This window comes from Pelobates fuscus, chromosome 1, assembly GCF_036172605.1.
Source record: "Pelobates fuscus isolate aPelFus1 chromosome 1, aPelFus1.pri, whole genome shotgun sequence".
NCBI classification, from domain to species: Eukaryota; Metazoa; Chordata; class Amphibia; order Anura; family Pelobatidae; genus Pelobates; species Pelobates fuscus.
In genome coordinates, this window is record NC_086317.1 from 192,492,932 (window position 1) to 192,513,113 (window position 20,182).

Genomic DNA, 20,182 nt, shown 5'->3' on the forward strand with positions numbered 1-20,182 from the left:
ATTAGTGATTCAAAACAGTAAAACATATCACAGCGATGATATTGTCAGTGAAAGTTACTTTTTTTTTTGCATTTTTCACACACAAACAGCACTTTTACTGATATAATTGTTGAAATACGTTGTACTGTTTTGAAACGCTTATATTTTTGTTCAGTATCCCCCATGTACAGGTTTTATAGCGTTTTTGAAAGTTACAGGGTCAAATATTTTTACATTGAAAATTGACAGGTTGGTTACGTTGCCTCTGAGAGCGTATGATAGCTCAGGAATGAGAATTACCCCCATGATGGCTTTCCATTTGCAAAAGAAGACAACCCAAGGTATTGCAAATGGGGTATGTCCAGTGTTTTTTAGGAGGCCCTTAGTCACAAACACTGGCTAAAATTAGCGTTCAATTTAGTTTCTTTACTTTTTTCACACACAAACAAATATGAACGCTAACTTTGGCCAGTGTTTGTGACTAAGTGGCTACTAAAAAAGACTGGACATACCCCATACTGAATACCCTCGGTTGTCTACTTTAAAGAATATATATATGTATATGTGGGGTGTTATTCAGAGATTTGACAGATAATAGTGTTACAATGTCACGATTGATACATTTTAAAAATATATATTTTGAAAGCCTTATTTCCTATTTGTACTTATAGCCTTATAACGTGCAAAAAAAAAAAAAGTACTTAAACACTGGGTGTTTTTAAACTCCGGAAATTTTTTTGAATCTAGCAGTTTGTTTCATTAGCTTTCGTAGGTAAGTAAAAGATTTTTCAAGCAAAAGTCAAAAAACATGTTTTTTTTTTTTTAATTTTTCACCATATTTTATTTTTTTTTTTTAAAGTAATTTATGACATGATACAAATAATGCTATGTAAAGAAAGCCCTTTTTGTCTGGAAAAAAACAATATATGACTTGTATGGGAACAGTAAATGAGAGAGAGGAAAATTACAGCTAAACACAAACACCACAAAAGTGTAAAAAGAGCCCCGGTCCTGAAGGGGTTAATATGTCATGGCAGTTGGACTGAAACATTGGTTATATGCAAATGCACGTCTCCTTAAAATAAATTTGCAACTTTTATTATACTTGACTAATAAATTAGGCAATTTTTTGATGCTGTCCTTCTTAAAATAAATCTATGTTTCTATGAAAACTGAAGTTTTTTTTTTTTTTTTTTTTGCTGCCCACTTAAACTTAAAGGGACACTCCAGGCACCCAGACCACTTCTGCCCATTGGAGTGGTCTGGGTGCCAACTCACACTACTCTTAACCCTGCAACTGTAATTATTGCAGTTTTTTATGAACTGCAATAATTACCTTGCAGGGTTAACTCCACCTCTAGTGGCTGTCTACAAGACAGCCACTAGAGGGCACTTCCTGGTTTCTAGCACAGCGTTGCTGGACTTCCTCACGCTGTGTGAGGACCTCCAGCGTTGCTTATTTCCCCATAGGAAAGCATTGAAAAGCATTTTCAATGCTTTCCTATGGGGAGCTCTATTGCGCATGCGCATTAGGTCTCCCTAGCCGGCGGGTGGGATCAGTCTCCCCTGACGGCTGACGTGATGAAGGGGAGGAGCGGCGGCGGACCAAGAAGCAGCGACGTGGGACATCGTCGCTGCCTCAGGTAAGTTACTGAAGGGATTTTTACCCCTGCAGTGCCAGGAAAACTGATTGTTTTCCTGGCACTGGAGTTTCCCTTTAAACCTTGTTTATTTGGCCTGTGTTAGTCTTTGAGATAGACATGCTTGCCGCAGACCAACGAGGCAATGACAATAGATTTGCCAGTTCACATCAATCATTACAATATAGGATGCTCTTAAAATCTTACAGTTGAATTAAAACCTAGCTGTGATATATTTTCTTAAGACGGCTGTCCTGAAAAATACAGCTTATATTAAAGATAAGATATATCAAAGATTTTTTATTTTATTTTTTTTATTAAGTACAAAAAATTATGATGTAAAATTCCTGTACCTTTAGTATAACACAATCCTTCAGCGATATACATGCACCATTGGTCAGATAGTGTGATGACCATAGAGAATTACGGTTTTCAAACACTGTGTGATCCATAGGTACCTTTATATGGCAGAAAATTCTTGTCATGTATAAAGAAAAAGTTTACATTTTATTTTACATATACTTAATTAAAAAACTATTTCCTTTCAATACTTGATGAATGGATTAGTATATTTAAAATAATTTTGAGGTGACATTTGTAAGTTGCAACTTAGTTGTGTGTTATCAGATTTAAATTCTTATGAAGAAAAGGTTAATGTAGCTATTTGGTTTTACTTTGAAAATATTTAATCTATTTCAAAACGATGTATTGTTTTGTCTTTGTCTTAAAGTTATCTTTTTCTTCTATGATCTTTTCAGGTATCTGGTAACACATCTAATGGGTGCTGACCTCAATAACATTGTAAAGTGTCAGAAGCTAACTGATGACCATGTACAATTCTTGATCTATCAAATCCTTCGAGGGTTGAAGGTACAAAGCTATCACCAAACATAAATGATAACTGCAGAATGCAAGCTAGAATGCTACGCATTTTCATTTTGAGTAGTTATGTTTTTAAAAGCTGTCAGTTTTTTTCCATTGTACTGCATAAATCATATCTGTGCCAATGTTGAAAAGTTGCAATATAATACTATGCGGGCTGATGAGTATCTGGATGCTCGGAGACCCCAACGTTCCAGCGACAGCTCCCCCCTCCCTCTTCGTCCTTCACCTCCCTTTCATCCTACTCCAGCTCCACCACTCCGGAGCCAGCCGACTCAGGTGACAACCCAGAGGGCACCAAACAAGGCAGATATCCAGTGTCACCAGTGCTTTAAGTATGGACACATGAGGAGAGACTGCCCCCAACAGAGAGACCGGTCCCAGTGGGTACGACCTGGACCACCACCCGCACCCAGAGCAGCAGTCAACTGCTACCAAGCTGCTCCCGCCAACTTACGCAGAGGAGGCCTAGGGTTTTCTGCACGAGGCTGATCATGTACAAGCCGCAGCAGATAAGTCCTCACCAGCAGCCAGTAAAGTTGTACTCACAGAACTGTGTCGACTAGTTACTGGGAGGGGAAAGGGCTAATCACTGCTAAGCACCTTGTTCCAGCTTGTGAATGATTCGGCGGGGAGTAGAGCTCCCAGGACTATGTGTCGTCCAATCCTTGGGAGGGAATAGAGCTAGTCCTCTATCCTGCTCCAGGACGGACAGGCTCCAGGAGGACCCCAGTCAAGCCACGGCGACTAAGGCAGAAGCGCATGAGGTTTTCCCCTTTTCCAGCTAGGAAACGGTCCTTTGCAGAGGTACCGAGCCGGGGTACAGGGAGTTCCACTACAGGACATTTTGTTCGGATTGGAATTTCATTAAAATGAATGAAATTCCGATCCTATTCGTGCCGCAGCTGCATCTTGCAGCCGCTTAGTAAATGGCTCCCTAATTCCCACGGTATTAGGGAGCTATTTACTAAAAAGGTGAAAGACCAAAATTGTTCACTGTTGTAAAAATGACCCCCCACTACTCTAATAAAGTGCCCCTTAATGTGGCACCTATTTATTTTTTTTTTTTTTTTACATTTAACCCCCACCTGATTGCTGGGGGGAGGGTACTACCCCCCTCCCCCCTAATTTGGTCACTAGGGACCCCACCCGCCCCTTTCAGATTTTGTTTTTTTTTGTTTTTTTTTTTAACAATTTGGGGGTGGGAGGGGGGCTGAAAAAGGTTTTTAGAAAAAAGACATGATTTTATTTCTTATTCTTTCTTATTGCTTCCCCGCTCACTATTCTAAGGATGAGCGTGGGGTAGATAGGATTTTATTTTATTTGGCGGGGCGGGGGGAGAGGTTCGGGGGTGGGGGGGGGAAGGGTTCGGGGGGGGGGGAAGGGTTCGGGGGAGGGGGGGGTTGTGTCTCCTCAGATAATTTTTGTAGTTGCCACACTAAAGGTAACTTTACTAGAGTAATGGGGGGGCTCTTTTTTACAACAGTGAACAGCCACTGGCTGCTCACTGTTTAGTAGACATGCCCCTACTCATGAAATAGCGAGTAGGTGCAGAAAGGAGATTTTTTATCTCTCTTAATTACTAATATGAAGTAATCTTTACTTAGTATTTGTAAATACCAATTTTGGTCTTTCAGACTTTTAGTAAATAGCTGCCTAATACAGCGGGAATTAGGTAGCTATTTACTAAGCGGCTGCAAATAAGATTGGAATTTTATTCCTTCAAATTAAATTCCGATCCAAACAAAACATACCAAACTGCGTCCTAAGACAAGTGGACAAACTATTTTCATTCTGTTAGGACGAAATTCGGTAGTTTCGCCGGCGTTCAAATGGCGAATGAAGCAACAGGAGCATTATGGAAAAATTACTTTTACCAAAGGAAATAGAGCGGACTAAGCTCCTCCTGTGGGTCAAAGCTGGTCAAGTATAGGAAAAATACATAAGACGAACTAGTCCCTACTTTGTCTTATGTTTTTAAAGAAAACTAGATCAGTGAGCAAGAAAAGAAGAACAGATCCTGAGAGAGGAAGAGAAGAGGAAGCGATTGCGGAAAGGTAAGTTTGGCATGACAATGCCGCTTTAAGCCCACCACTACTTCACAGTATCCTAATATTGGTGGGTTCTACAATAATTGCAATGTGGGAGACATATCAAATTGTGCTAGTGCTAAATAAGCTGAAGTGTATGTAAATATTCTGTTGTAAGAACATTGTGAATAATACAAAATGAAGGTGATAAACACAATTCAAAAAAATGCAGTGTCAAAACTAAATAATTAAAGGTATAGTGCTTTGATGTATATTCTCACATTGCAAGTTATATATCTGCTCAGTGAAAATTAATTTTCAGTTATAGTGGCAGAAAGACTTGTACCTTTTACCAAATGTAGTCTGGTGTTTGGAGAAAGGGCTATATCGTCCAGCGTGTGTGTATCCTGTTATATAGTAGTTAATAAAATCAGTCCTAGTTAATTGAGTTATCCACCAGACTCAGGCACTATGAAGGAATCATATTTTCCCACTTAAAGGACCACTCTAGGCACCCAGACCACTTCAGCTTAATGAAGTGGTCTAGGTGCCAGGTCCAGCTAGGGTTAACCCGTTTTTTTATAAACATAGCAGCTGTCGCTTCCTTCCTGCCGGTCATCCGATTCTTGAGCCCCCAGAGCCGGTGTGCCCTAAGACGGCTGTCTGTGCCGTCTTATGGACGAGCCAGCCCTGCAAGCGCTGGGCCACTGCCGCCTCTCTCGTTATCAGCAATATCACTATCAATAGTGACCGATACCGAAATACCGATATTTCCCAAAATCCGGAATATCGGCTGAACCGTTAATCAGTCAATCCCTATTGAGGGTATTTACACCATATAAAGCAAACTTATTTATTTCGCATTCCTCCTCTAATAGAACTGTGGCGAAGGTAACCTTGCCACTGGTACTTGGAGGGGCCTGTTGGCCAGCCTCCTGCCCACAAACTATGGACTCTGTAAACTGTGCTATAAAAGTCTGTTTGTCTATTTGAATTATATGGTTCGGTAGCTGAGCATCTGCATGAATCGGAGACCACCCTGGAGCTTGTTAAGCTTAATTGATACATTGTTGCAATTTCCACCGCAGTGGTCTAAGTGTTCGTCTGGGTGGCCACAATTCCTATGAACGACCACGAGGTGGCGGCCATCTTGTTCGCATGGACCAAAACTGCGAATAGACTTGAGGGGGACTTAGCCGCGAATGCCCTGGAACTTTGCGGCTCCCCTGCGGCACTTAGCCACGATTCTATGGAACTATTTTCGTCCTGAAGACTTCGCAGTTCCCGGTCGGTCTTCCAGCGGCAGGGGCCGCAATTCTATGGAACTATTTTCGGCAATGGGACCATGCATGCGGTCGGTCAAAATGTGACTTCCAGGAAATTCCTGAACCCGTGAACTGATCTGGGTGATCTTTGGATATGTCGGTCACCCAGATCGGGGCTATTAGGGGATGTAACATATTATGCGTTTTTGGGGAATTTTTGGGACTTTTAGAAAAAGTGTGTTTTTTCTGTGCTTGGCAGAGGGGAGGGATTGTGTATGGGAGTGTCATACATTGTAACTGTGGTGGTTTGTGTGGTTTACAGTGCTTATTGTGTCTGGTGGAGTGCTTGGAGCCCTCGGTGAGCACTAGGAGCATCAATTGACGGAGGTACCAGGTCTGGGTTCCAGGGGGTCCGTCACATGCATTCCCTCTCAATGTTCCAGCTCTCTATTTTCCCTTTCCACAGATGATTTAGCGAAACGTTTCTTAACTGTCAGGTCTCTAATTTATATCAATCAAAGTTATAAACAATTAAGTCTGTACTTGATACTAAAGATAATCCCTGTGAGAGACTGCTACTTCCTTTTTAGTCAGTTCACTTGAGGACAAATTAATTGTTTTCCTCACAAATAATCTTTCTTGTTCCTTAGGAATTTTCTTTTCTTCCTTTCTATAATTTCATCTTCCACTTCTTGGTATTTGTATTTCATTCTTCTATCTCATTCTGAAATTAATTCTGCCGACAATTTCTGTTGCAGTTTTTCATTTAGGGTCAAAATATGTTGATTGAAACTATGCATTCTCTCCTTATTGTATTCCACCAAATGCTGCATTTATTCCAAGGAACATCTGGATAATGTGTCATTCCATTTGGTTTTCAATGTTTCTGGTATCTAGTTGTAAGTAGGAATTTCCCGAAGTCTTAAGCTTCTATGTACTCTTCTCACTTCACAGTATTTTTTCAAACTTGTGATCTCCCAAAATGTCTTGATTTCATTAAGGTTTCTTTTTTTCTTTTTTTAATTCTTTATTTTTGCACTGACAGTCATAAGTTTTACAAATTTGTTGTTGTGTGCACTTCAGTTTGTTCAATAAACAAGCATGCATGCAATACAAAAAGGAATGTTACATGTTGAAGGCATGGAAGAATTTGTGCAGTGTATGAGTGCTACATGGTATTTGTCAGAGTTGAAAAAAAAACCTAATATAACATAACTTATGGTTGCGCTGGTTGTGTGGTATGCGGCCGTGGCTGTCCTGGGTAGGTCACTACTCAGTTTGGTATTACGCTCTGTGTACCACAGTGCACCTTGGTTCCCTGCACTTATTTAACCGAAAGCTAAGGTAACTTCATGGCACGGGGCGGGTCTTGTGTGGTATACCCCGTGTCTCCCCACCTTCCGGGCTTGTCGTCCGGCTATCTCCCGGCTTCCTTCAGATATTGCTGCCAGAGATCCCATACCCTCCCAAACTTTTTGGCCGTGTTGCGGACTAGGGATGTTAGTTTATCCATTAGATAATGATATTTGATTTTAGTGAGGACTAGAGCCATCAGGGGCACCTCTGTATCCAATCAGTTCTAGGCTAAGGCCCTATGGGCCGCTAGGTTTATCATCTTAAGTAATTGCTGCTCTGGCCAGGTGAGTCCCTCCGTCGGTTTGGATTGGAGGCTTGCCCAGGCGTCTAGCTTGAGCTGCCTGTGCAGTATTTTGGTGCTGAGCCTAGTCACTTTGGCCTAATAGGCCTGGACAGGGGGCAGTGGGTGGGCAGAACCACCACATATATAGTTTCCTCTGGCTCCACATAGTAGCCAGCAGGTGTCCGTGGTAGTGAGCTTCATATGGAATCGTTTGACTGGGGTGGTGTACCACCTAAACATGGTCTTAAAGGACTGCTCTTGGAGGGTCACGCATATAGATGATTGGGCTGTGGCCTGCCAGATGTCTCACCAATCTGTACCTTCTAGTTTTTCTCCTAGGTCAGCTTCCCACTGGTTGGTGTACCTGAGCTCCCCCCCATTCTTTGGACTCTGCACTTAGGTGATTGTATAGTATTAAGATTAGCCTTCTGGTATTGTGTTTCCTGGAAACACATTCTTTCAAACCATGTGAGCTGTCGGGATGCTGTCTCTTTTACTTCTTTTGTGGCCGCGAAATCGCTTAACTGGATGTATCGGAAGTAATCCTTAGTGGTCAGTTGTGAGAGCTCTTGGAGCTCTGATTGTCTACGTATGTGTGTATTGTTGAAGGCCTGAATTTTCTATTCCTCTGAATTCCCTAGCTCCTTTTCCCAGGAGGAAATTACCTATTCCTGTAGACAGGTGTCATTGGGGAGGGAGACCAGCTAAGTGCGCATTTCCTTGCGATCTAGTCCCATATCCATAGGGAATTGAGTATCGCGGGACAGTCCGTCCTCAGGAACATCCTACAAGTCTTGGGGAGCCAGATAAAGAACTGGGGGGGGGGGGTGTCCTGTCCCATGAGTAGGGACTATAACTCTACCTAGCATCTGTAGTCTGGTGGCGAGTGCCAGTATGCTATTTGCATGACTTGGCCTGCAAGATAGTAGCCTTAGTAGCCCTAGTACCCCCTATCTTTGGGGCGGTAGTGTAGCTTGCGTGCTATTCTGGGGCGTTTTTTTGCCATATAAACCTGTCTATGGCTCTTTTGGAGACCGGCTAGATTCCCCCTCGTGACGGGCACAGGCAGGGTCTGGCATAGATACAACAGTCTGGGAAGTACACTCATTTTGACGGAGTGCAGTCTCCCCATCCAAGCTATAGGTTTGTCCGTCCATTACTCCAGGTCCCTGGTGAGGACGCGGAACATACGAGGGTAGTTCAGGTTGTATAGTTGTGAGTGGTGAGCTGCGAGTCTAATGCCTAAGTAAGGTATGCTTTCTGCTGTGATGTGTAGGCAGTATTTGTCTTGTATCAGTGGTGCTTTGTTCGGGGCCCCAAGAGGAAACAGCATGGCCATAGATTTCATGAGGTTGACTTTATATCACGATATGGTGCTGTAGTGGTCTAAGAGGCCCGTCAGGTGGTCCAATGAGGTTAGCGGGTCCGACAATGAAACCAGGAAATCGTCCGCATATGCCGAGACCTTAAATTGTCTCCCGGCTACAGTGACTCCCTGAATGTGAGGATGTTGTCTGATCGCTTGCAGCAGAGGTTCCAATGAGAGAGCGAACAGCAACGGGGAGAGAGGGCAGCCCTGTCTTGTCCCATTGTGCAATGTGAAGGGGAGTCTTTAAGCCCCTGTGATCAGTTTCTGAGCCCTAAAGTTGGAATATATCGCCCGGATTGCTGCAAAATAGCATGGTCAGATTGTTCCAGAATAAGGCGTCTGGGTCATTAAGTGCGTATATGTTGATGATGCAGAGCTTGTTGTTATGTAGGGTCCCCACGACTGATATATATATATCGTCCTTGTGGGTCTGCCTGTGTCCCCGTCACGAGAAAGGGACAACGTTTGTGGATAAGCAGGTACCCTGGCTTTGTGTACCGTGGGGTACTGTCTGTTGTGTATTTTGATCTGTGTAGGCCTAGGGAGGTGTGTCTCCTGAATGAGGGCAATGTCTACTTTGCTAGATTTTAGCGCTCTCCACAGCAGTCTGCATTTTGTGGGGGAGTTAAGCCCCTTTACATTAAGGGATATGATCTTTAAAGCCATATATTTGTGGGTGACTGGCTGTCCCCCGTATGAGAGACTTCTATTGGGCGTGATCACCTCTTCTGAATCCCCAGTTCCCCCGAGCCATGGATCACCAGCAACCATTGAAAAGAACATAACATGAAAATTAAACAATAACTGTAACAGCATAACATTCTCAATCCTCATATTAAGTCTGGTCTTACAATTTGCCAGAGCATTCCGGGGGTGTAAGCCCCCTCCGTGTGGAAGTCCCAAAGTTCTGACCGAAGAAGGTGGCTCCCAGCCCCAATCTGCTGTGCTACAAAATGCAAGACCCATATAGTTTCAGTGCGTTTCATTCCCACTCTGGCCATTGGGGTTATGTCTGCGGGTGAAGTCCCTCAGACCCAGACCTTTCCTTTTGTTGAGGGCCCAAGCTCTGCTGTGCTACAAAATGCAAGACCCATATAGTTTCAGTGCGTTTCATTCCCACTCTGGCCATTGGGGTTATGTCTGCGGGTGAAGTCCCTCAGACCCAGACCTTTCCTCTTGTTGAGGGCCCAAGCTCTGCTGTGCTACAAAATGCAAGACCCATATAGTTTCAGTGCGTTTCATTCCCACTCTGGCCATTGGGGTTATGTATGCGGGTGAAGTCCCTAAGACCTTGGCCTTTCCTCTTGTTGAGGGCCCGAGCTCTGCCCCTGAGCCTTTCCCCATATACCCATGCAGTCAGGAGATGATGTCCTCTCCCTCCCCTTCCCCGTGAGTCTTCAGGGCTTCCCAGTCGAGGTGCCTTAGGGGGCTGTGTGTTGCCCTAGCGAGGGCCCTATCTGAACGCTGGCGGTTGGGCCGACTTCGTCTAAGGGAGAGGCCGGGGTGAAGCACGGCGGAAGGCCCTGCGTGTCGCTCTCATGGGGAGTGCCTGGTTAGTGGGGTCAGCCGCCCACGGCCTCTGTGTTGTATCTCACTTTCAGACCATGGCAGAGGGTGTGCTGTCTCCCCGGCTCCCGTTGGACCTCGTGTCTGCGTAGGAGATCTGTGATGGGCTTCCATGTTTTCCTGCATTGTAGGGTCACAGGGGAGAGGTCTTGAAACAGCGCTAGTGCAGCATCCTTGTACTGCAGAAGGTTGTCCCTTCCATACTTCATGATGGCCTCCTTAGTAGAGTAGTGCTGGAATCTGATAATCATGTCTTGTGGCACTGCGCCCTCCTGTCCCCGGGCCCTCAGTGCCCTGTGGGCTCTGTCTCTCCCACCTGTCTTCCGGGATGTCAGGTAAGAGGTGTTTGAAGTAATCTGCCATCTGCTGGGCCAACGGCCCCTCCGTAGGTGACTCTGGCAGGCCCGGACTCTAATGTTGTTCCGCCTGGAGCGGTTTGCGAGGTCTTCTACCAGCAATTCTAACTGGTCTATGTGTTGGGCCATGTGCTCGGCGTGTGTGATCGCAGTATTCTGTGCCCGGACCGCCGTTCCACCCTGTGTTCGAGGTGGGCCGTGCAGGCTCCCAGGGCCTGGATCTCCGCTTTCACTTCCCGTGTGTTACGGGAGATTTCGTTGGCTTGGTATCGTTTCACCTCCGAGAGCCTCTGCAGTATCTGTGATGTTTCCTTTGCCTGGGGTTCTGGCTCCTGGTCTCCCGCTGTGGACACTGGGGAGTTAGAGCCTCGTGGGCTCGCTTTTCGGCCATCTTGTGAGGCCTGCGTCGGGCGGGAAGCCACCGTCAGGTCGAGGAAACTGGGATGAGAGTCCTGCTGCTGCCTGCGTTTTTTTTCCTCTGTGCCTTCACTCCGGTCCCTGTGCCCTGCATTCTACTGTTGGTGTGGATGCTTGTCAGGTCTGGATGCTGTAGGAAAGTGCTAGATTTTAGGGGGATTGAACGAAGGCACTCAGATCAGGCGGCCATTCACTTTGGCGACCAGACCACGCCCCACAAGGTTTAACTTTTCCAGTTATTTTTGTAATGCTCTTGTTGTGTCATCTTGCTTGAGATTCGTAATCACATCTTCTTGGAACATAGAGTTTATTTTCTGTTGTCTAATATTTTTAAAGTCTACGTTGGTCATTGTGTCATCTATAACCCCCCCTTCAGCCATATTGTTTAAAAAAAAAAAAAAAAAAAAATTGTTTTGCTGAAACTTTTCTCTTTCTGTAAAATCTTATCAGAAAGGAGCAATGTAATGCTTAGTATGCACTTAAGGTGATTACTTGGTCCAACCTTGTTTTATCAAAAATAAATTTGGATCAACAAAAAGGCTTAGCCAAAGTTATAGTTATAAAATCTAAGAACTTCATATTAAGAGAAAAACAAAAGTGATGAATTTAATTTGACACTTTTACTTGTCCTTTCTAGTGCTTATTATATTTTTTCCTCAATCTCCTTTAGTCACCTTTGTAATGTCAGAATACTTCCTATGGCTTTCATATTATTACAACGGATTGATGGAAACTTTGTACATGCAATAGCAATCAGTGGGGAATAGCACTGATACACATAAATAATAAGACCAGCTGAATAACTTGAAAAACCTTTCTTTAGTACTTGTTGGCACAACTCCAGTTCCACAGGGGAATTAAACATGTAAGACAATGTGGAGACTTACATGATTAAATGTATCCCAGATCCTAATATTGGTGCTTGATTAATCCCATATGGGGCAACAACCAAAACCAGCCAAACAGTCCGCACTCATTAGTATATCAGAATAATTCACCTGGTAGATCATGGAAAGTACATACTTTATTATAGAAAAACGGTTAACATGATAATATACATTTACACAGGTAATTTCCATTCGTTGAAACAAATATTAATAAACACAGATGATCATTATAATGTGATGAGACAGTGGCTTGTAAAGATCTACGAAAAATAATTCTTAGATTTGTTAAGAGAATGGTATAAAATAGTATTTGTGCTGGAAATAGAGAAGCTTCCCTTTGGCAAAATGAGTACCGTATATACTCGAGTAGAAGTCGAGTTTTTCGGCACATTTTTTGTGCTGAAAAACTCCCACTCGACTTATACTCGAGTCAATGTCTGTATTATGGCAACCTTGTGATGAGCCCCGCGGTCCTGTTGGGGGCTGGCAGGAAGCGTTTACTTAACTTTACAGCAGCTCCCGTCAGCTCCCTTCTCTCTCCTCCGGTCCGGTCAGCTCCCTTCTCCTCCACTGCAAGTCTTGCGAAAGCCGCGGGGTCAGAGTGTTGCCACGGGTTACCGCGAGACTTACAGTGGAGGAGAAGGGAGCTGACCGGACCGGAGGAGAGAGAAAGGAGCTGACAGGAGCTGCGGTAAAGTAACAGCTCTCTGCCAGTCCCCCTCCTACACAGTGCACACCACTGGACCATCAGGGAATGAGAGCCCCCCTCCCTGGCCAGGTATTAAGCAGGGAGGGGGGACGAAAAAAAATCCATACACATTTTAATAATACAAAATAACATAAAAATATTAATAATATGGGGGGGCGTGGCCGACCAAGAAACTAACGGGACGCATCTCAGTGGAGCTCCACAAAGGCCGCAGCAAAATAGGCAAAAACTAACCAGAAAAATTAAACCTAGGAGCATTTACTCACAAACCCCCACACAGAGAATACCATGGGAAGAAAAAATAAGAAAAACCAGAAGCCGGAGGCGTCTAAGCAGCCCGATATCAGGCTGTCCTTTGAGAGACCCGCGCCGTCGTCGCAATCTAAGATGGCGCCCGAGCCTCGATACAGCCCGGAGATCTCAGAAGACTTCGAGGCAGAGAGAGAATCCCTTGCCTCGCTGGACCTGGGCGGAGCAACGTCAGCCTCAGAATCAGAAGATGACTCTTCTCCCTCAACAAAGGGAGATATAAAAAGACTCCTTGTGGCCATGCAGCGGATCTGGAAGGCTGACATACAGCAGACCCGGAATGAAATTGCCAACATCCGCAGGAGAGTACAGGAGGTGGAGGAGAGGGAAGTCTCCAGAGACCTGCAAAATAGCCATACCAAAAGCCAGCTAGAAGGACTCACAAATCGGGTCCAACAGCTGCAGAAAACGGTGCTCAGCTTGGAATCCAGGCTCCGCCGGCGTAACATACGTCTTAGAGGAGTGCCTGAGGAGGTAGGAGACGAGGCTCTACTCCCAACTGTGAAGAGGCTGATAGCCTCCATGGGCATTACAGATAACCCAGAAACCCCCCACATAAAAGCAACCTTCCGAATACGGAAATCGGCGACAGCCCCAGAAACAGCACCTAGGGATGTCATCGCAGTGACCAGAGACATAACCACACGCAGCGTGATAATGAAACGCTCCAGAGAGATGGGCACAGTGAGGCTTGAGGGACACTCAGTTGAGATCTACAGCGACCTACCCTTCCAAGTCCTTGTGGAGAAGAAAAAACTGACACAGGTAGCCAAACGACTACAAGATAATGCTATCAAATACCGCTGGGATGCGGGGGGCTCATTGGTGGTACCCCGGGGGAAAGACACTCTAACCCTTTCCTCCACTGAAGACCCACAGACACTTCTCCAAAACCTTGGGCTGCTAGCTAAACAACAGGAAGCAACAGAATCCATGGAGATACAGCCGACCGCACATGAGAACACAAAGGAGCACTCGCAGTCTGACAAGGAATGGGACGTGAAAAAGATCCGCAGGATATCTAACAGACCGAGTGCCCACAAGAGACTGTGACCCTCAGAACACTATCCTCTGGGACATACTACGCTCTAAGCCATTTTCTTCCTAAATGTTTCCTATGACATATCTATAAGTCATACAATGTCAAATGTGTTGTTGCATGACAAATGTTTACTTACCTTACTCATACTCTGACAATAATAAAATTTTAATTGAAAAAAAATAAATAATATTAAAAATATTAAAATAATAATAAAAATGCCCACCCCCTACCAAGGCTCTGCATCACATACACACACTGCACTCATACACACACACACACACACACTGCACTCACACGCACTCACTCACACGCACTCACGCACTCACACACACACTGCACTCACTCACACACTCACTGCATTCATTATATACACACACACACACACTCACTGCATTCATTATATACACACACTGTAAATAAATATTTAATTAATATAACTTTTTCTGATCTAATTTTATTTAGAAATTTACCAGTAGCGGCTGCATTTCCCACCCTAGTCTTATACGCGAGTCAAAAAAGCCCAACATATTTATAAGGCGATATGAAAAAGAGCTCACTGAGGAAAAGAAACTCTTGCAGGCTCTCTCCAGAATCATCATAGGTACAGGTATCGGCAATAGGTTCCAACAGTCTCAACTGACCCCATACGTAAAGAACCTTATATTCCTCACTACAAACTGAGCAATGCCATTAAAGAAAGTACAAAAATGATGTGCAGGACAATCGATTGGTAAACCTACTTAGTGTAGGACTTTGGTTATAATGGACGCAGTATTAATACACTGAAATTGAGGCAGATGTAGCTCTTAGGAGGTAAATGCCAGGACATACTATCATAGTACCCAAGAATTTGAGAGAAAAGTGCCAATAAAGAAAATAAAGTTGCATAACATGGAACTATACACAGAAAATAAGATGCAACAGTTAAAACTACTGGTAGCCCAATACAGATGGGCAAAGGGCATTGGTAGTAGCCATCTTCCTAAGAAGCAGTACCTACATGGGTTGTGATAGTCGTCCCAAGAACTAGGCCAAGATTATATATATATATATAAAGTAATTGCAACCTTTCAGAAATATGATCATAATATGTAAAATGGGGAATGCTGTATGTAGGTACATGTCTGGTATTCTGATAAGGAATAAAAAATTTAATATGTGAGCAAAATTGAAAGGACACTGTAGGCCCAGACCACATCTATTGAAGTGGTCTGGGTGCAGTGCCCCAGTCTGTTTAACCATGCAATGTAAGGGTTAAGTCCACCTCAAGTGAAATGTCTTCCAAAGAGCTACTATAAGGGGTTTCTAGTACCTAACAGAGTTTTATCCAATGAAATGACGTTGGACATCCTCACGTTTTACATGAAGACGTCTAACATCTTCAAATTCCCCATTGTTTGAATGGTTTTCTATGGTGGAAGCTTTAATGCGCGTGTGCACATTAGACCCCGCCATCACTGTGTAGCTGTGGGAGGAGACCTAGTTAACGCCGAGGGAGAACAGAGCTGGAATTATTTAAAAAAAAAAAAAAAAAATTTTTTAACCCCTTAAGGACACATGACATGTGTGACATGTCATGATTCCCTTTTATTCCAGAAGTTTGGTCCTTAAGGGGTTAAACCAGCGGAGGAGGCATACAAAACTAGAAACAGGGACACTATAGCATTAGTGTTACAGGTTTATATTCCTAACAATTTAATTTGCCTTCAAAACAGCATCAATTTGGAGAAGGGTAGACGCAATAAATATTGATTTCTTTTTGATTTTTCTTTTGTTCACTTACTTTGCATTTTAATTGATTAAAGAAACCTATTACTATTTCTATTATTGAAACCATTCTTCTTTTACAGCATTTTTTAACACCTGGTTAAACTTTGGCACTTTACTGTGTGTAAAATATATATTATATTTATGTATTTTTAATAGAGATAAACTCTGCTGAAAATAAATGGCTTGTGTTAGTTCAGGGGAAGTAGTCACTACAGTATGAATAATATATTTGAAAATTATCAGTCGACTGAAATTTGTGGCAAAGAAAATAATTGATGTTTTTTCTTTTTCTTTTTTTTGGCAGTATATTCATTCGGCGGATATAATTCATAGGGTAAGCGTTTATCATATTACTAAAGATTGATCATATTGATTATATAATTCATGCATAGCATTTTCAGCCTATCATGCTGTACTTTGTGTCAATAATGGGCTTCAGGAGAACCAGGTTTTGTCAAACTATTTGAAAACTGTCAAAATGTGAGGGAATACACCCTTAATGTTTCTATGCAGCTTAAAGGGACACTATAGTCATCAGAACAACTACAGCTTATTGAATTTGTTCTAGTGAGTAGAATCATTACCTTCAGGCTTTTTTTGCTGTAAACACTGTCTTTTCAGAGAAAATGCAGTGTTAACATTACAGTCTAGTGATAACTTCACTGACCACTCCTCAGATAGCTGTTAGAGATCCTTCCTGGGTCATGGCTGCCTAAAATGCATCCAAACATTCAGTGTCTCCTCCCTCTGCATGCAGACACTGAACTTTCCTTATAGAGATTCATTGATTCAATTCATCTATATAAGGAGATGCTGATTGGCCAGGGCTGGGTTTGAATCATGCTGGCTCTGCCACTGATCTGCCTCTTTGTCAGTCTCAGCCAATCCTATGGGGAAGCATTGTGATTGGATCAGGCTAACACTTCTGATGATGTCAGCAGACTGCTTGTTTTTTTTTTTAGGCAAACAGCATGCAGATCCACAGCTTCTGGCTTGAATACAGTAAGATGTTGCTATATTTATGGAGGCATGAGGGGCCCAGGGGGCTAGATGGTGGTTTTAACACTATAGGGTCAGGAATACATGTTTGTTTTCCTGACAATATAGTGATCCTTTAACCATCACAGTAAACTGTAAATATTATGGTGTGTGACGGAGCTCTTGTACTCCGACTGAGTTCTTGTACTCCGACTGAGTTCTTGTACTCCGACTGAGTACCGTCCAGTCCGCTTCCTAGCCACTCGCAGGGGCGCTGGAACACTTCGAAGTGTTGGAACACGCCGAAGCTTGACTGGGGTCCTTCTGGGCAGGTACCGTCCCCACTACAACCCTGCTTCCAGGAGGGTATAGTCCCCTCTGCCATCCATATCCGCCTGCAATGTTATAGCTAGTCTTTAAAAAGACACTTGCAGCCCCACCCACACCAACAGGGGTCGTATCCCAGAATCCTCTACACCAGGGAGCCCAAGCACGGGAACGGGTGGGTCGTGGTCCCTTTGTATCCAAAATATAAAAAACCCACCTCTTAGGTTTAACACCCAGGACGACAGGGGGGTCTTCATCCCAGGAGCCTCTGTGCCTGGGAGGCAAAGTGTGGGAAAAGAGACCATCCCTTTGTCTCTCAGGCACAGGTAAGCATGTCAAACCAGCCAGTGCCCCCAAAGTGTCCCCACCAACCCCACACAGGCACATTCTCCAGGCAATCTCCATTGGCGAGATTCCTGTGCTAAAGCCTGCAATGGAAGTGTCTCCTTTCGGGATATGAATGCTCCACCTGGTTGGCGTTCGTCTATACTAAATGGCGACCACCCAGGGGAGCCCTCATTAATTACTTTCCTTATGGTTACACTTATGTTGCCAGTGCTAACGTTGCGGTTTCACACTTGTAGCGAGTGCGAGCGTTTTAATGGGCACTGGGGTGATCTTCATTCAGGAGACGAATGAGTTGGGAAGCAATCCACGAATGCTCCTCCTGGCTGTACGAAATGGTGGCCACCCAGGGAAGCACTCTTTAATTGCCTCCCTTGCGGTTTCGAACGTTCTACTTGAACGTTCTACTAGCGTTCTAAATGGGATATTGGGGTGGTACCCGTTCAGGAGTCGAAGGAGTTCCTTTCGTAGGGTACAATAGATACCATATAGGTACAATAGACAAAGAGTAAGGGAAAAACACACGGTGTAAATATAAAGCACCCGAACAAGCGGTGGTTCCGCCACACAGCTCCCCCTTAACCATAAGCCGACATACACAATCTGATCCCAACGGATCGGCATGGGGATGTCCGGGGAAGTACTCACTGATCACTTTTTCAGTTCTGTCTGTCTTGAAACGGTGTTTCCATTTTGCTTACCAGGTCTGTAGTGGATAGTGAAATTATATGGTTGTAGGGCCAGGCTCCATCATAACAGCCTGACGTTGTCCCCAGGGACCCCGTTAAGCCACACCAACGGGTTGCGATCCGTGAGTAGTGTGAATTGTTGGCCATAGATGTAGGGCTGCAGCTTCCTGAGGGCCCACAACACCGCCAGACATTCCTTCTCGATGGAGGCATAGTTTTCGGCTGAGGTGAGCCACGGGGTGTTCTCCGACCTGGCTCAGCACTGCCCCCAATCCTAACATGGAAGCTTTTGTGTGAATAAGAAAACATTTGTTCGGATTAGGAGCAGCCAGGACAGGTGCTTTTAAGAGCTTGGAACGCTTGCTCACACTCTGGGATCCAGTGTACTTGTCGGGGCATGTTCTTTTGGGTCAGGTTGGTGAGGGGCTTAGCTAGGGTACTGTAGTTGGGGACAAACTTCTTATAGTAGCCAGCAATCCCTAAAAAGGCCAACACCTGGATCTTCGGGGACAGGGACATTTTGCTACTGCCTCTATCTTGGCTGACTCTGGCTTGTGCTTCACACACGCTACCTGGTGTTCCAAGTACTGCACTTCTGCCATTCCTTGGTGGCACTTGCTAGGTTTCAAGGTCAACCCTGCCTCTCTAATCCTATCCAGTACCGCTCCTACGTGTACCAGGTGCTCCTCCTAAGTGTCGCTGTAGATGGCTATATCGTCCAAGTATGCGCACACATAGTCCTGGAGGCCATCCAACAGCAGTTCCACCATCCTCTGGAAAGTGGATGGGGCATTCTTCGTCCCAAATGGCATGACCTTAAATTCGTACTGGCCATGGGGGTACACCCTGGCGGGTTAGAGAATGCGCTTGCCGGCATTCTTGCTCTGTTAGACGGTCCCCTAGTTGGACCTCCTCTATAGTGGTCTGAGCTCCATCTTCCAGGAGGTCAGGAAGGGGAAGATTGTCAAAATTTTCCAAGGCTGGAGCACATATAGCGGCTACATCCTCCATCCGCTCGTGGTAGGGCTCCAGCATGTTAACATGCAACCTGCGTCTAACCCGTCCCCCGAGCAAGGACCGATAACGTAGGTAGTGTCACACATCTGTTCCACTACCCGGGGTAGGAACCTTGCCAAGCAGCCTGTAGCCTGTTGTGTAGGACAGGTTGCAGAACTAGCACTTTTTGACTGACTTGACAGCTCTGGTGTGAAGAATACAGCGGTATAATCCACGCTTATGGGATGTGGGAAGATTTGTCCGTCAGCACCGTCTGGTAATCCAAAGCTCCAAAGGGAAGATAAAAGGCAACAATAGTGCTCTCAATTGTGATAAAATAGAGTAAAAAAGAGTGATAAGAGTAATACTCACAAGTGTAGAGCAGAAACACTGTTCTATTGATATACCGTTGGTGGTATGATCCCCACCTCGGATTTACTTGGAGTAACAGCGTAGGGCAGGCTTACTGCTCGATGGTATCAGCTCTGGTGGTATAATCCCTACCTTGGATTTCTTTTGATTAGTAGTAAAAAGCCAAGTAGCAAAGGAAATATATTATCAAATATATTTTAAAATGGTAAATAAAATGTAAAGGAATTTGGCGCAAACCTGGTCTATCTGTCCAAAAGAATTCCTTTATTCAGTAGTAAAAGTAAATATAAAACATCCAAATACGTGTTTCACTGATGTGGCTTTCTCAAAATGGGATAAAAACATACAACCTGGCTACATAGAGTTTAAATAGGGATATGGTAATATAAAATTGGCGCCAAAATTTCAGCTTTAAATTGTCAATCAATGGGAAACAGTGACATTTCATAAAATACAAATGTAAATATCATGTATACAGTATTGTAGATTATATAGTGGGGAGTATAAATATATATTTACATTGAAAAAAACAAAGTGTATTGACTGTAATATAGGCTTTTTTAGTATTAGCCACTCGGCATTATGGGGATTGTAGTTATCTGCATGTATAATGTC

The 20,182-nt window shown here is 44.1% G+C and overlaps 1 protein-coding gene across 2 annotated transcripts in view; it reads left to right on the forward strand.

Annotated features, from left to right (window-relative positions):
• LOC134609810 (mitogen-activated protein kinase 14) overlaps positions 1–20,182 on the forward strand; it is a 406,182-nt gene that overhangs the window by 62,142 nt on the left and 323,858 nt on the right. For both annotated transcript variants that reach the window (XM_063453192.1, XM_063453193.1), the window contains exons 4-5: positions 2,378–2,489; positions 16,165–16,194. In XM_063453192.1, the coding sequence (XP_063309262.1) occupies positions 2,378–2,489; positions 16,165–16,194 (142 nt within the window). The remainder of the gene's footprint in view (positions 1–2,377; positions 2,490–16,164; positions 16,195–20,182) is intronic.